At 56.3% G+C, this 16,462-nt stretch overlaps 2 protein-coding genes across 2 annotated transcripts; one reads left to right on the top strand and one right to left on the bottom strand.

Moving 5' to 3' along the window:
- Positions 1–35: 35 nt before the first annotated feature.
- On the bottom strand, positions 36–8,981 carry AUP1 (AUP1 lipid droplet regulating VLDL assembly factor). The gene is made up of 12 exons (XM_059470662.1): positions 8,867–8,981; positions 8,451–8,588; positions 7,905–8,055; positions 6,654–6,841; positions 6,080–6,152; positions 4,161–4,234; positions 3,414–3,480; positions 1,678–1,786; positions 1,427–1,573; positions 1,142–1,302; positions 931–1,019; positions 36–334 (listed from the first exon to the last, which is right to left on the bottom strand). Exons 1-12 carry the CDS (start codon positions 8,914–8,916, stop codon positions 286–288), a joined length of 1,296 nt encoding a protein of 431 aa, XP_059326645.1. The 5' UTR covers positions 8,917–8,981; the 3' UTR covers positions 36–285.
- A 381-nt stretch (positions 8,982–9,362) lies between these two features.
- Positions 9,363–16,390, top strand: HTRA2 (HtrA serine peptidase 2). Its single transcript, XM_059470508.1, has 8 exons — positions 9,363–9,721; positions 10,666–10,870; positions 12,356–12,550; positions 12,667–12,699; positions 13,032–13,140; positions 13,514–13,583; positions 15,732–15,827; positions 16,035–16,390. Exons 1-8 carry the CDS (start codon positions 9,363–9,365, stop codon positions 16,198–16,200), a joined length of 1,233 nt encoding a protein of 410 aa, XP_059326491.1. The 3' UTR covers positions 16,201–16,390.
- Positions 16,391–16,462: the final 72 nt, after the last annotated feature.

Here is a 16,462-nt window from a genome sequence, read left to right as displayed (position 1 = left end):
CCCGCCCCGGTGCTCGCACAGCCCGAGCCGCGCCGGACGCTGCCGCCGTTTATTTCCGCCGCCAGGGGGCGCCCTCGCTCCGCCCGTCCCGCCCGCGCGGGGCCCGCCCGCTCCCGGTGCCACCGGCCCGACCCGGCCCGGAGCTCCGGTCAGGGGCTGCCACCGGCCCGGCCCGGAGCTCCGGTCAGGGGTTGGCCCGGCCCGGCCCGGAGCTCCGGTCAGGGGTTGCCACCGGCCGCGCCCGGAGCTCCGGTCAGGGGTTGCCACCGGCCCGGTCCGGCCCGCTCAGGGGCTGCCGCCGGCCCTTGCCGCGCCGTGCTTCTCAGCGAATCGCCTGCGGGAGAGAGCGCCCTCCCTCAGACACCGGAGGGGCCTCCCCCGAACCCACCCGGGGATCCTGGCCAGGAAGCAGCCCCGGGGGACCGGGGGCACTGCAGCAGCGCAGGGCCGGGCTGGCTCTGCTTGGACCGTTCAATCCCGGTGGATTGTGAGGGCAGGGACGGGCTGCCAGGGCTGCCCACAGAGCTCTCGGTACCCCAAGGCCACCCACAGGATCCCAGCCAGGTGTCCCAGTCAGGGATTCCCAACAGGACCCTTTCCTCAGCACCACCCCAGCCATCCAGTGCCCAACAAGCCCAGGCACACTCAAATTCCCCTCAAACACATCCTCAATTTTCTGTGTCTTCCTAAACCATGACCCACACACCAGAACTGGCCTCTTGTGCCAGGATTTGCCTCATAAAAACCCTGCACAGAGAAAGATTCGATCACTCCCAGAGCCCTCACACCAAGGAGCATTAATGGAGCTGTCCCTGGTGCCAAACAAGAACATCCTGCCCACACTGAGGGTGCCAGGGTGGCATCTCGGGTACTGCTGGGGACTTGGCAGGGGGACATTTTGTGTCATGGGGAGCTGTGGGGGGCTCTCACCTCCTGGCATAGTCGTACAAGGCTCGTTTCCTCTCCTGCAGGGACAGGTGACGCTCCACGGGGGACTTTGCAAACTGCTTTGTAGCCGGCTGGAAGGGAAAGCACAGGAGCCATCAGGACACAGGTGAAGCCTCCTTGGTGGCTCTGCAAGGACCTGGCTGGTGCTCCATGCCCTTGGCCAGCAGAGCAGGGAGACACAACCCCGAAGTACCTTGGAAGAAGGCGCAGGCACAGAGCCCTGGATGCCAGAAGCAGCTGCAGCCTGGGAGGTAGATGGGGCAGGCAGGTCTTCAGACTCTTTACTCTCAGGCAAGAAGGGAACTCTCCCCTCCAGCAAATTGGCAATGGTGGTGTCCACACAGTTGGTTTGGACTGTGGGGACAAAGGGAACCATTAGAGATCAGGACACTCCATCATGGCTGCCAGTGTGTACCACTGCAGCGGGGATGAGGTTTCTTCTTTTGGACCCACATCCCTGCTTGGCAGCCCTGCTCACCCAGGTCTGTCCTGATGACCTCCAAGGGCACGTGAGGCAGCACCTCCTTGACCTGCTGTGCCATGGCCACCACCCTCAGGTCCTCAGGAGCACCCCTGGGCAGGCTGGGGGGCACCCTGGGCCGGGCTGCCGGGCGCTGGCTCGAGGCTGCAGGACAAAGCACAGCGGGCACAGGGTGAGTTTGTCACTGAACACAGAGAGAACCCCCAAAATCAGAGCCCAGGCTGAGGTTCCACAGCCAGGATGCCCACCTGGGGCAAAGGAAAGCCTTTGTGCCGTGTGCCTCAGCCTCTTCATGTGCTCCGTCCTGTCGGCAGCGGTGATCCGTGTGGATACCACACCCAGCTCCATGGCCAAGAGCTGGGAACACAGAGCAGCCACACCAAAAATCACACAGCACACAAAAATCACACAGCACACAAAAATCACACAGCACACACAGCACAAACAGCCCCTCCAGGCTGGGGAGCATGCCAGGGCCACATGGAGCCATGCTGAGGGCAAGAGGGTTGGGAAATGATTTCTCCAGGGCCTCAGGGATGCATTGCAGTGTGGCAGAGGGCACAAAAAGGATCAAGAATTGCAATATCATCCTGCCAAAACAGGCTGACAAGGAGGTATGAGATGTCTGGAACTGTCAAATACCCAGCATATATGGGCAGGGTGAAGAAACAACTGATTTGTGTGATTTGTGGTGTTATAAAAAGGGGGTGAAAGGTTTGAACTTGATGGGAAAAGCCCTGACAACTGCAGAAAGGCTCAGTGCTGGGGGGCAAACAGGCCATGAAATAACTGAGCTCTTGCAAGGGGCAATAATCATGTTCTGTTGGGAGTCCTGGATGCTGAGAATTTTAGATTTTCTGTGCTGACAGACTCTAGCCCCCAAGAGAACACTGCATTTGACCTGAGGCCATAGAGAAATCATCTAAAATTAAATAATAGAACTAAGATTATGAGTGTGTAGTTTGGTTAGAAGTGTGTAATATCATGTAGTAAAAAACGTAGAGTTTAGAATATCATGTGATATGATATGAAATAATATGAAATAATATGAAATAATATGAAATAATATAATATGAAATAATATGAAATAATATGAAATAATATGAAATAATATGAAATAATATAATATAATATAATATAATATAATATAATATAATATAATATAATATAATATAATATAATATAATATAATATAATATAATACTATATATAAGAAAATAAAAGTTTTAAAACAAAAACTAGTCCTTCTTCATAAGTTTAAGTAGTATTTTATAACTAAACAAAAAATCCACATTACAAAACACAAGTAGTTAATTATTAAGTTAAAAATAATAATTTAAGTATAGTTTCTTAATGAAATAGTTTTCAGTTAAAAAACTTATAAAAATAAACACATAACCATATTATGACTTATTAATAAAATACTACAAATCTCATACTTATAAAGGTATAAATAAATAACAAAATTAAACATCTAAGTTTAAACACAAAATACCATCTACAGCTCCCTCAGCACCCTCCATGCACCCCCAAAACTGCCCACCCAGTGCTGGGGGAAACCCCACAAGCAGCCCTGCCCCTTATCCCAAAGGCCAGAGAAGGAAGCAGCTGCTGGGGTCTGCCCAAAATCCCCACTGGAACAGATCCTGCTGCTCCTCACCCTGATCCACATTTTCATGCAGAGCCCAAGAGTGACACTGAGCCACAGAAACACCTCAGGATTAACAGCCTGAGTTAATAAATCAGATCTACACTCTGAGTTAATAAATCAGATCTGGAGATGAAACTTTGCAGGATCTCAGAGAGCCTAGAGGTAACACCTTCAATCCCAACCTTAACCAAAAAAACCTCAAAAATCAGCAAGGTACCAGAGCTCCCATCCCGCACACACATCCAGAAATGCCCCCTGCACCTCTGCCTGCAGCCTGTGCCCACCCCAAAGTGCAGCAATGCCACAGATCCCTGTCCCATCCCACGTTCCTACCTCCTGAACTCGGAGCGCAAAGTCCTCACTCCGCTCGTCCGCTCGTCTGGGGACAGACGGCATCCACCTGAGAGGGGACAGACAGACAGAACGTGGAGCCACCCTGCTGGGAGAGCCCCTGGGGACACCCTGCCATGCCATCCCCACCCCCAGGCTCCCTCTCAGCCCACAGCCTTCCCCAGGGGAGCAGCAAAGGCCAGCAGCCACTCCCTAATGCAGGATGTGGCAGGAGACAGAAGTGGCTCACTGGCCTTAATGAGAGAAAGGCCTTAATGAGAGAAAAGCCTTAATGAGAGAAAGGCCTTAATGAGGATCTGGGGTCATTTACATGGAAGGAGGAAACAGGTCACCCAGAATTCAGGCAGTTAGAAGCAGGGAAAGGCTTTCCTTTGCTGAAATACACCAAGCCCTACATTTGATTCCCAGTCCTTTCCACTGCCCTCATTACAGCAAAGCTACTCAAGGCCTGGGCAGGGCTCTGGACCACCTCACTCCCAAGGGATTGTAGGGACAGACAGACACTGGGGGCTGAGCAGCTTCAAAATACACCTGGAAACTTGAACTGAACACCTGGAGAGACTGAGACTGTTCTCCTTCCCCAAGAAGAACCAGGAGCCCTCTCAACATCAGAAACTGGACATGGCCATGCCCAGATGATGCCAGGGGATGGAGCTCTCAGTGCCAGGGTGACACCACAGCCCTGCCCACCCCCAACCCTGCCCCAAACAGAAGAGAGAGACGTAGTACCTTACTTGATAAACTGTGAAGGGAACGAAGAAGGTCCAGAGCAGCTCCGTGATCCAGGAGGAGTCAGCCACGCTCTGGGGAAGAAGAGAGCACAGTGAGATCCCACCCGTGGGACAGCAGCAGTGGGCAGGGAGGTGGGCACAGCACACCTGGCTGGAGGACTGGGAAAGGGGCAACAGCAAAGCCAGTGCAAGCCCCAGGGCAGCTTCACCCTCATTGTCATCACCAATTTTCACTTTCCTCCCACTAAGACAGCAGCAAGGCTTTCCCTCAGTAGCACCCCATTTCCTAGTGGTAATGTCCCTTCAGAAAGTTACAAAAAATGTCAGAAAAACTATGAACAATCCTCAGAACTATGAGCAATCTTCCCTCATTCTGGTGGCAACAGCCTCTCTGTGATGTCCCAACTGCTGTAAGCTCTCCAGGGAACAGCACAAGAGCAAACAGCACAAGAGCTTGGATATTGGGAAAATTCCCCCTTGAAAAGGTTGTCCAACCCTGGCACAGCTGCCCAGGGCAGGGGGAAGCCCCCATCTCTGGGGGGATTTAACAGCCCTGTGGACATGGCACTTGGGGACATGGCCAGTGCTGGCCTTGGCATTGCTGTGGAATGGTGGGATTTGATTTTCCAGAAGGATTTTCCAAACAATTCTGTGATTCTCAGACAGGCTTGTTCCTGGGAAGAGGAGCTGGAAATGAGAAAAGCCCTGAAAGCCCAGGCACACAAGGAACAGAGAAGCCTCACCTGGATAAACAGAACCTCAGAACTCCAAACCCAAATGCCTGGAGTGATGCCCACAGCCAGATTTCAGTGACACTGCCTGTACCACAGAACAACACCCTCCTACAACATTCCATGCAATTGGAGCTGCAGAAAATTCTCTCTTAATTCCAAATTTGGTGTTTGGCCCAACCCAGTGCCTAATATACATTACACAATTCTATAAGAAAACTTTCTATAAAACACCAATCAATCCATTCAAAATATCACATTTCCAACCCTTCCAGTTTCTGATGGTTTAAAATCACCAGGATTTACTCAGCCAATGAAGCACCAAGTCCTGCTCAGACTCTGAAGGTAAAGTTTGAGCCAAGAAGTGACTGTAACCAGCACCTGCTGTTCTCCCTGACATGCAGGAGAGAAGGGATGCACAGACAGACACACATCTTGTCACATCTCAGAATTTCTCAAAGGAACCAACCCCATAAAAGCATAAGATATTCCTTATAAACTGTCCAGAACAAAAAAATTCTCCCACTTCTTTGGAGGACTCATTCAAAATGTAACTTATTGCCAGAAAACTGCATCTTCACCCACCTTGTGACCTGCCTCAACTCTGTCTCAGCTCTGCCAAATATTCCTGCAGTTCCCATCCCTGCACACATCCAGGTGATTCCTCACCCTTGCCAGGGGTTCCTTTGACACAGAAACACCACACCCATGACAGGTAGCTCTCTGTAGTCACCAGACCATAAATAATAAATATCAAAAATAAGAAATTCAATGAGAGCAGTTTCCCTGCAATGCCTTTGGCAGTGCTGCCATTGCCCCCGTGGACTTTATCCCTCGTGTGGGGCTGCTCCTGCTCCATGTCCTGTGTCTGTGCCAGGGGCTCCAGCTCAGGAGCCTCCAGAGCCCTGATGACCTTTGGCATGAGGGCTGCCTGCAGCTGGGTCTTTCACAGCTGGGAACTCAGCAAGAGCAGAGCGGCCATGGAAGCCAGAGGCACAGTGACAGCCAGCTGGGCCACCAAACATCTGTCACACTGGCCAGTGCAACCAGGGCTCCTGGGAAAGGCACTGGAACAGAGCAGCTGGTTCCAGGCTGCCAGGACACAAGGCCAGGTCACACCAAGTTCTCCAAAGCAGAAAGAAAAGCTGTTCCCACCCCGCAGCCTGTCCCTGTGCCCAGCACTCACCACAGCCACCAACGGCCTCCGGACCTGCAGGGCAACGGGCTGGACCTCATCCAGGATGGAGAAGGGCCAGGAGCTGGAAGGGAGGAATTCTGCAGTGAGTGACCCAGGAGCCACCTGAAGCCATTTTGTCACCATACAGCAGAGCCATTCCCCGTTATCCTATTGAATTTGCAGGGGCAGAGAGAATGATCTGACTCCATCATATCAGAGGGGTAATTAATTACTTTATGATACTATATTATTCTATACTATCTTACACTATATCTAAACTGAATTTGCTAAGCACTCAACAGCTACACTGAATTTTGTGACTGTCAGATGACAGTCACAACACACACACTTGGCCCAGATAAGCCAATGAAATAAACCACCATCACTTTGAGTGAACAATCTCCACATTGCATTCTACTTTTGGGAAACACAGGCACAGCAAATGATAAGAATATTCTTGGGAAGAATTGTGCCTTGCTTTTCTCTGTGAAGAGCAATGTAGCTACACATATGTAGCCATATATTTGTAGCCACATTTCCCACCCTGCTGCAGGAATTGCCATTCCCTGCTGGGGGAAGTCACCTGAAGCGCAGCAGCCCGGCCCTGCCGTTGGTGGCAGCCTCCTCTGGGAACAGCAGCAGGGGAGGATTCCCTTGCTGGGCCGAGTATTCCTTCAGGGAATCCACCAGCTCGGCCCTGCTGCCCGTCACTCCCAGCTCCATGAAGCCCCGGGACCAGCAGATGAACCCTGGGGCACCACTCAGGGCAGGCTGCAGGGAGAACAGCAATGAGGAAAGAGGAGGAAACCCCGCCCTGCCCACCCCTCCCGGGGGACAGAGGTGACAAAGTTGCTGCTCCTTAGCAAAATCCCCTCTGGGACCGAGTGACCTGTGTTGACAGTGGCTGAGAAGATGTTACAGCCAGGCCTCGGCCCCGCCTCCACGGGAAATGGATTCCAAATCATCAGTTCAGACTGTGCCCTGCACTCCCAGCTGCTGTGTCCCCAGGGCTCTCTGCAGCAGTCCCTGACACACTTGGCAGGACACACTCTGCTCCCAGAGTCCCCCCTGTCCAGGCCAGGGGTAAATCAATGGCTGTGCAGGACACAGGAGCCACCCAGAGCCTGCTGACTCAGGAGCTCCACACACAAAGGGTTTTACAGGGGAGCAGGGACAGCCCAGAACTACCCAAGCACCACTGACACACAGCACCCTCCATGCACCCCCAAAACTGCCCACCCAGTGCTGGGGGAAACCCCACAAGCAGCCCTGCCCCTTATCCCAAAGGCCAGAGAAGGAAGCAGCTGCTGGGGTCTGCCCAAAATCCCCACTGGAACAGATCCTGCTGCTCCTCACCCTGATCCACATTTTCATGCAGAACCCAAGAGTGACACTGAGCCACAGAAACACCTCAGGATTAACACCCTGAGTTAATAAATCAGATCTACACTCTGAGTTAATAAATCAGATCTGGAGATGAAACTCTGCAGGATCTCAGAGAGCCTAGAGGGAATCTGTGCCAGAAACTGGAGTGACAGGACAAGGATTAATGAGTACAACTGAAAGAGGAGCAATTCAGGCTGGATATTAGGAGGAAATTTATGGGTGTCAGAGTGGTGAGGTTGCCCAGAGAAGCTGTGGCTGCCCCTGAAACCCCCGGAAGTGTCCAAGGCCAGGCAGGACAGAGCTTGGAGCCACTTGGGCAGGTAAAAGGTGACCCACAGGGTGGCACTGAGTGGGCTTTAAGCTGTTTTCCACCGATCCCACTGCAGCACCAAAAGAGGCAGAGCTGCCCGTGCCCCGCCCTCGGGGAGGAGCCCGGCCGTGCCCTCACCGTGTTGCAGGAGGTGAGCAGGCTGACGACGTTGTGGTCGAAGGGGGTGACATGGTTGGCAATGAAGACCCTGGCGCCGGCCCCGCGCAGCCGGGGGTCGCTCTGACGCACCAGCAGCCCCAGCACGGAGCACATCACACGGACAATGAACCTGCCGGGGGAACACGGATCCTCCTCGAGTCCTGCCCTCCAAAACACTGCTAGGTGACATGTCCAACAGGCAAAGACCCGGGAATTCTGGTGGCTGGACAAACGACACTGGCACCAGAAGGAAATGACACGTCTGGTGCAGGAACTGGTGTGGGGCTGGGACTGGGATGAAGGCAGCAAGTGCCCACAGAGCTCCTGAGCAGCACAGCAAGCTGATCCACAGCAGTCCCTGAGCCCTCCAGAGGTGGCTGCCAGCTCCAGGCTTGGCAGAGGCAGCACCTCCAAGGCTCCCGAAGACACAGATCCTACCCTGAGCCAAGTCCCCGGGGCAGCCCTGCCACCACCCCACACCCACCCGGGCAGCAGCAGCACCCGGAGCCCCCCGAGGTCACCCACCGGCGCACGACGCTGTCGGGCAGGGCGCAGCTGACCAGGAACACGTGGACGCCGATGAAGACGCGCAGGACGAGCAGGCAGAGCCCCACGGGGGCGTAGAGCAGCAGGGCCAGGAGCAGGAACCCATCGGTCGGGAGTCTGCAGGGGCACAGAGCGGCCGGGGCGGCCTCAGCGCGGCCGGGACGATCCCCAGGACCCGCCCTGCGGCCGCCGCTCCGCGTGGTCCCCCCGGCAAATCTCCCAAACCACCCCGGAGCCTCCCCGGTCCCCCCACGGGTCAGCCCGACCTTCCTCACGGGGCTTTGCTGAGACACCCCCGCCCTCCGCTGGCCCCGCCACCCCCGCCCAGGGTTCCCGCGGTTCCCGCGCGGCTCCCGCGGGAGTCCCCACGGCGCGGGCCGCGGGCGGGCGCTCACCGGTGCGAGTCAAAGAGCCGCTCGGGGCCCGGCGCCGCGGGCGGTTCCATCCCCGCCGTGCCGGCGCCTCACAGCCGCCCCGCACCCGCCGCCATCTTGCCCGCGGCCGCGCACCTGGCCCGCGCAGGGCACGCTGGGAACGCACCGCCTTCCTGGTCCGCACCTCGCCGCGGCAGCACTCTCGCCCCGATCGCGGCCCTCGGCGGCTCCGGTGGACTCGGTGAGCGGCTCTGCCAATGGGGCTGCCCTGCTCCGCTGTTGCGCCGGTTGTCGGTGCATCTCGCTGATGGCAAAGCCGTAGCTCCCAGCGGGACTACAACTCCCGGCGTGCCCCGCGGCAGAACGCGCTTCCGGCAGGCCCCGTCTCGGAACTACAGCTCCCGGCGTGCTCCGCGGCGGAGGAAAGCTTCGTGTGGACCCCGCCTCAGGACTACAACTCCCGCAGTGCCCCGCGGCTCGGGCCCGCCCCGGCGGGGCGCGGTTTCCGTTCGGCAGCATGGCGGCAGCGGTGCGGAGGGTGCGGATCCGGTGTATCCCGGTGCCACCGGGTGTACAGCGCTGGTGCCGAGCGCTGACCGGGACCGCTGAGCCACCAGCACCCCCTCCACCCCCTCCTCCTTCCCACCCCCCGCCGCCATCCGCCTGGGGCCGGTCTCTGGCGGCGGCGGTGGGCGCCGGGGCGGCGGCGCTGGTGCTGCTGTGGGCCCGGGAGCGCCGCCGGTCTCCGCTGAGCGCCGCCGTGCCCGCCCCGCCGCCCGCCCCGCCGCCTACCTCACCCCGCGCCGCCTTCAACTTCATCGCTGACGTGGTGGAGAAAACGGCGCCCGCGCTGGTCTACGTGGAGATCGTGGGCAGGTACCGGCACCGGGGGATTCCCGGGAGGGATTTCCCTCCTCCCGGTGCAATGCAGCCCCGGCCGCTCCTGAACCGTCCCGAGGGATCCCGCCAGTGCGACACGCGGCTGCCACACGCCGCTGCCGCTTCCATGTCCTGCGGGGCCGTGTGGCGGAGCTGCGTTCCAGGCTGCCTCGTTGTTCTGCCTGCGAGCAGCACTTGGTGTTTATTTGCCTTTGTGGTCTCTAATTTTCTCACCATCCAATGCCTGCGGTCTCTCGGAGCAGCTCTGCAGCAGCTCTGCCCTCCAGCTGGGTGGCTGCTGCTTCCAGCTTGGTGTCACCTGTGTGCAGTGTCACCCTCTCTGTCTCTCAGTGTGAGGAGGCATCAGCTGGTGCTGCTCCTTCTCTGGGTTCCTGACCCGCTGGGCTTTGGCCTTGCTGCTCCATCCCATTTTCCGTTCATTTCAGAAATTTGCATTTTCCTATGCCCTTTGTACCGTGGCAGAGGTTTCTTAAGTAAAAAGCTTTAAAATTCCACACATAATTCTACAGGCTAAACTTTAAATGCTTAATTCATATTGCTAACTCAAGTGAACTGCAAAAATCTCTATTTCAACTTCACCTGACTGCCAGCAGAGGTTGGGGTGATTAACCAGGGCCCTGAGTTGTGAGTCCATTCCTGCTATCAGGGAAGGTTTGTGTTGCCTCTCAGGTGTTTGTTACCTGCTCCAAGTTGGGCTCTGTGTGTCCCTGCACAGGTCACAGCCCCTCCTGCTCCCACGTTCTTCTGTTCCTGGTGGGATTGAACCTTTGTGGCTGTGCATGAGCACTGCATTCCTGCTGCATTCATGCACATTCCCCTATTTCTGCAGATTGTTGGGACAGGGAAGAATTCCCCATTTTGCTGCTCCCTGCTGCCTCCCAGCCCTGTCCCTGCCACTCCTGACCGTGCCCTCCTTACAGACACCCCTTCCTGGGCCGGGAGGTGCCCATCTCCAACGGTTCAGGCTTCGTGGTGTCCCCGGACGGGCTGATTGTCACCAATGCCCACGTGGTGGCCAACCGGCGGCGCGTGCGGGTGAAGCTGGCCAGCGGTGACATGTACGACGCCGTGGTGCAGGACGTGGACCAGGTGGCCGACATTGCCACCATCAAGATCAAGCCCAAGGTGTGTGTGGTGTCCTGGTGGCCGTGGGGACGCCAGCAAGAGGGGATGTTCTGTCTGTCTGTTCTGTCTGTCCTGCTTTATTGGTAGTGCCAATATTGTGTCTCAGAATTTGTGTTGGTCAGAGTGACTCTGAGGTATGTACAAGCTTCTTTTCCCAGCCTCGTAGTTGAAGACAGAGTCAGAATTCTTCTGTTTTCATTCTCAAGGTTGTTTATTATTTCTGATCTATAACATTCTTTCTCTGACCTGCTGAGGTCTGTCTGGCAGGTTGGGTTGAGGCACACTGGTGTTATCTTTTTATACTAAAAACTACCTGTACAGTATTTACCATAACTTCCCAATACCTATCACCTATGTTAGACAGTGAGCTTCTACTCTAAGCCAATCCAAAAGTGCCAACATCACAGCAGAAGATTGAGGCCAAGTAGAAGAAGGAGAAAGGCTGGACATGCCCAGATTCCTCCATCTTGCCTCCTGAACCCTATGCTAAAAACTCCAAAAATCTGTTTTTCACCCTGTGACAAACTGTTATTCTACTTAGACTTTCTTGATTTGTAATTCTTCATATTAAGGTTGGTAATTTACTCCTTGGGTAAAAATCAAAGGCACAGGGGTCTTGGGCTCTGTGCCAAGGTCTCTGAGCCCCCTGGGCAGAGCCTGGAGCCCTCCAGGGATTCAGAGGAATTTTCTGGGTTCCAACAGGGATGTGCCTTGGCTTGTCTGGCCACTGATGCTGAACCAAATAGCGGCACTGTGGTGTTTCACCCCAGAGCCACTTGTGGCCGGCTGGATGTGTGGTGTTTCACCCCAGAGATACTTTTGGCCAGCTGCATGTGTGGTGTTTTACTCCAGAGCGACTTGTGGCCAGCTGGATGTGTGGTGTTTCACCCCAGAGTCACTTTTGGCTGGCTGGATGTTGCAGCTGAGCACATGGATACAAGTCCAGACATGCCAGGGCTCTGGTGGTGGTGGGATGGAGCTTCCTCTCATAGAGGATCTGCTCCTCAGGTTTCCCTCTGCCAGAGAAGCTTTTAGGTGATCGTGAAGGAAAGGAGTCTGTTCTGATGGAGGGTTTGGACCCCAAACACCAGAGCTTTATTGTGGCCCACAGGCCTCTGAATCCAACAACTCCTCCAACAGAACTCCTGGAGTGCGTGGTTGCCCTTTTACCCGAGGGAGGGGAGGAGAGAAGGGATAGGGAGCCACCAACCAGGTACACAGAAGGAGCTCTCAAGGGACAAAGGACACTTGCATGGCCCAATGCCCCCCCAGGGGTACAGGGCATCCTTTGAATCTGCCCAATCACTCCATGCCCTTCTGGCATGCCAGGATTGACAGACAGTGCTCGACAGGGTTCAGGGTGGGGAAAGGAGGGATGATTGACACAGCTGGCAGGGAATCTTTGAAGGAGACACCGGGGTTCTGGGGTAAACCATGAAATCACACAACACCACTCTGTGCCACTGACCATCTCCCTGCCCACAGCACCCGCTGCCCACGCTGCCCCTGGGCCGCTCGGCCGAGGTGAGGCAGGGCGAGTTCGTGGTGGCCATGGGCAGCCCCTTTGCCCTGCAGAACACCATCACCTCGGGCATCGTCAGCTCGGCGCAGCGCGGCAGCCGCGAGCTGGGCCTGGCCGCCTCCGACATGGAGTACATCCAGACCGACGCTGCCATCGACGTAAGGGACATGGGGACATCGTGGGGACATGGGGGGTCTGGCTGGTCACCCTGGGATCGGCCTCAGGATGGGGCTTTCACGATCTGCTCACACTCTGTCTGTCTCCTCTGCTGCAGTTTGGGAACTCTGGGGGCCCCCTCGTCAACCTGGTGAGTGTTGCTGCTTGTCACCTTGCTGGCTGGGGCAGGGATGTGCTGAGTGCCCCTTGCTCTGTGCTCCTCTGTGGGTGCTGGGAGGCTTCCTGGAGGGAGGAGGGAGAGCATGAGAGCCCTGTGCAGTGTCTGAGGCAGCTGGAGCTGGTGGGGCTGTGGTGGAGATCCTGTAGATCCTGTAGCCTCAGCCTCTGGGTTGTGCTCAGCCTGGGCAGGGGTGGGCACAGAGGCAGGACCCCAGGCTGGTGCAGTAGTTCCCCTGCTCCCCACAGTGATCCAGGCTGGGTCACTGCTGGCATCCCTGGGATCCCAAAGCCCTTTCCCCGCAGGATGGCGAGGTGATTGGTGTGAACACCATGAAGGTGACGTCGGGAATCTCCTTTGCCATCCCCTCGGACCGGCTGCGGAAGTTCCTGCAGAAGGAGGAGCAGCGCAAGAGTGAGTGGGGCCCTCCCTGCCCGGGCTCTGGGGGAGGAGGGTGAGAGAGGGAAACTTTGGGCTCTGCACTCTTCTTCCTGAGAAGAGTAGAAGTTTTTGGGGCCTCATCTGGTGCCACAGGAAAGCTGTGCTGCTGTTGCCTTGCCTGGTTCTCCTGTGGCACTGGGGAGGGACATTCTCTGTCAAAAATCTGACAAACCACAGTGCAAAATGCAACACCTGGAATGCTCCCACTGGTGCTGGGAACTGGACTGAGCTGTTGCAAGGATTTGGAATGGCTCTGGATGCTGCCTGCCCTCCGGGCTCAGCCCAGCACTGTTGTGAGCACATCTCTGTTTCCAGCCATGCCATTCCATGTCCTTTCCCTCCACAGGCTCTTGGTTTGGCAATGCAGAGTCCAAGCGCCGGTACATCGGGGTGATGATGCTGACCCTCACTCCCAGGTACCTGTCCTGAGCTCAGGGGTCAGTCCTGTTGGGGCAGGGATGGGATGGGATCTTCCCAACTCATTGAGGATGCCTGGTTTTAGCAGGATTGTCTCCCCAGCTTAAGCTTTCACTCTCAAATCTCTTTGTGCTTGTGTTGTGGTTAGAATGTTGGCTGGCTCATGGGTAAATTGGAAACTTGCAAGTTTGTACACTGGTAGCAGACTCTGTGAGCAGATGAAAAATGCCCTCCCTCTCCACAGGAGGCTGGAACCAGGTGGGGGTCAGGCTGTACTCCAAGGGAACAAGGGACAGGACTAGAGGAAGCTGCCTCCGGTTGTGCCAGGGGAGGTGGAGGTTGGATTTTGGGAAAATCCCTCCTTGAAAGAGGGCTGTCCAGCCTTGGCATATCTGCCTGGGACAATAGTGTATCTCCATCCCCGGGGAGATTTAACAGCTGTGTGGATGTGCCACTTGGGGACATGGCCAGTGGTGGCCATGGCAGAGCTGGGAGAGTGGTTGGACTTGATCTTAAAAGTCTTTTCCAACCCAAACAATTCTGTGAAGTGCCCATGCTGGCGAGCAGGACCTGTGCTCTCACCTCTGGGGAAAGGTCAACACCTGCTCTGGTTCTTTGGCTCTTACAGCCACATTTAAGAGACCTTCAGCTGCCTCGTGGGGCTGGAGCTGTGCCATGCTGGGCAAACAAAACCTTTTGGGGCCGTGCTCTGCCCTCCTAAAGCTCCGGTGAGTTCCCCATTGCCCAGCAGATGGTGCTGGTAGCCGGCAGAACCCGAGGGCTGTGGGAGGCCAGCCCAGCCTCCTCCTGCTTCCCTGGCCACGCTTGCAGGGCCAGCTCTGTGAGGAAGCAGCGTGAAATTCCTCGGACACGGCTCCGGGCACGCAGCTCCAGCTTCCACAGAGCCCCAGAGCCGATCCAGGGAGAGCAGCTGACTGCCAGCCTTGTTTGTGCCCAGCAGGAAGGGCTCCCAACAAGGCACTGCTGGCCTTGGAATCATGTGACTGCCCTGAGCCTTTCCATCTGGAAACCTTTCCCTGGCTCAGGAAGGAGAAGCTCTGTGTTAGGCTCAGACCCTGTTCTGTTTGTGGTGCCCAGGCCAGGTCAGAGGCAGTGGGCACAGAGATGTGTGAGAGTCCCCAAGAAATCTGGTTTTTTACTGTGAGGAGGGTGCTCAGAGCCTGGCACACATTGCCTGGAGGGTCCTTGGAGATCCTCAAATCCCAGCTGGACACAGTGCAGAGCAGCCTGCCCTGACTGAGCCTGCTGGGGTCGGGTGAGATGAGCTTGAGAGGCCTCTTCCCACCTTTGCTGTGTGAATTGGGAAGGGGTGGCAGCTTGCCCTGGGCTGTGGGACAGCACAGCTGAGTTCAGCACAGACCACAGGCACGTGGGGAGCCCTGAGTGGCTGAGCAGAGACCTGAGAGGAGCAGAGCTGGGCAGAGACTGAGTGTGTGGGTCTGCAGGGATTGGAGCTGATGCAGTGTTTGAGGGAAGAGTGCTGTCACTGGAGACATCCAGCTGGAGTGTTGCATCCACTTCTGGATTTCATTCAAGATGGGTGAGGAGCAGTTGGGGAGAGTCCAAAGAGGAGCTGTGAGAGATTAAGTGTTTAAATTTGGTTTAGAAATCCAAAAATCTGTGGGAAAGTGTGAGAAACTGTGATTGTTTAGTCTCTAGGCTCAGGAGGAGGGCTCTGTTGACATGTCTGGCAGGAAGAGGGGCACAGCTTGTGCTGTGTATCCTGCCCAGCTAGGGCAGAGAAGTGAAACTGCAGCAGAGGAGGGGCAGGTCTGACCTCAGAGAGGGTGATGTGACATGAGGATGTGCATCACCACAGCTCTGGTCCAGCTGGCAGCTGCTCCAGGGGTTTCCAGCTCCCCCTGGTGCCATTTGGATCCTCATCCTCTCGTTTTGACAGGAGGATGGTGATGTTTGGGGCTGGCAGCTGTGGCTCAGCAGGATGCAGGGACACAGGAGGGGAGGTTCTGTGCCTGTCCCTAACCCTGTGCAGCTGCAGGGACACAGGAGGGGAGGTTCTGTGCCTGTCCCTAACCCTGTGCAGTTGCAGGGAGTGGGGTGGGAGCCCTCCTCTCCCTCCAGCTCTGCCTCCAGCTCCATCCCTGATGCTGCTGTTCTCTCTGCAGCATCCTGGCAGAGCTGAAGCTGCGTGACCCCACCTTCCCTGACATCTCCTACGGCGTGCTGATCCACAAGGTGATCATTGGCTCCCCAGCACACCAGTAAGTGCTGCCCTGTGCCTGAGGGCTGCCTGAGGGAGCAGCTGTGGGATGGGTTTTGTTCCAGAGCAGCAGGGCTTGGGCTCTACAGCTGAGAGGGGGACCTCTCCCCAGGCTGGCTGTCTTGATGTAGAACCTCTGGTGCCACAGCTCCTGCTGCACTTGGAGGATGATGTGTCTGCTTCACCCTGTGTGTGCTTGTCCCCTCAGGGCAGGGCTGAAGGCTGGGGACGTGGTGCTGGAGATCAATGGGACAGTGTCACGGCGTGCTGAGGACGTGTACGAGGCGGTGAGGACGCAGCAGAGCCTGGCCCTGCTGGTGCGGCGTGGCTATGACACCCTGTTGCTGAGCGTCGTCCCTGAGGTCACCGAGTAGCAGAGACCACCCAGCTGGAGCTGAGGGCAGGACTGAGATGTGGCTGTGCTGGCCAGGCAGAGACAGAGCTTGTGCAAGGCTGGAAGGGGCCAGGAGAGGGGCCTGTGCTTGGGTGACTTGTGGTGCAGTCATTCCTCTCTGTATCCAAATAAAGCACTTTTCTAGCGGCCCCCAGGGCCGTGTCATCTCCTTCCCTGGTGGAAGCTGGGCTATGTGGGACCTTCATCCTCCTGTCAGTCCCGTCGAGGCAGCTGGGGAGGAG

The sequence above is a fragment of the Ammospiza nelsoni genome, chromosome 4 (genome assembly GCF_027579445.1).
Source record: "Ammospiza nelsoni isolate bAmmNel1 chromosome 4, bAmmNel1.pri, whole genome shotgun sequence".
NCBI classification, from domain to species: domain Eukaryota; kingdom Metazoa; phylum Chordata; class Aves; order Passeriformes; family Passerellidae; genus Ammospiza; species Ammospiza nelsoni.
Note: the sequence above shows the minus strand (reverse complement) of the source record. Positions and strands in the feature narration are given on the sequence as shown.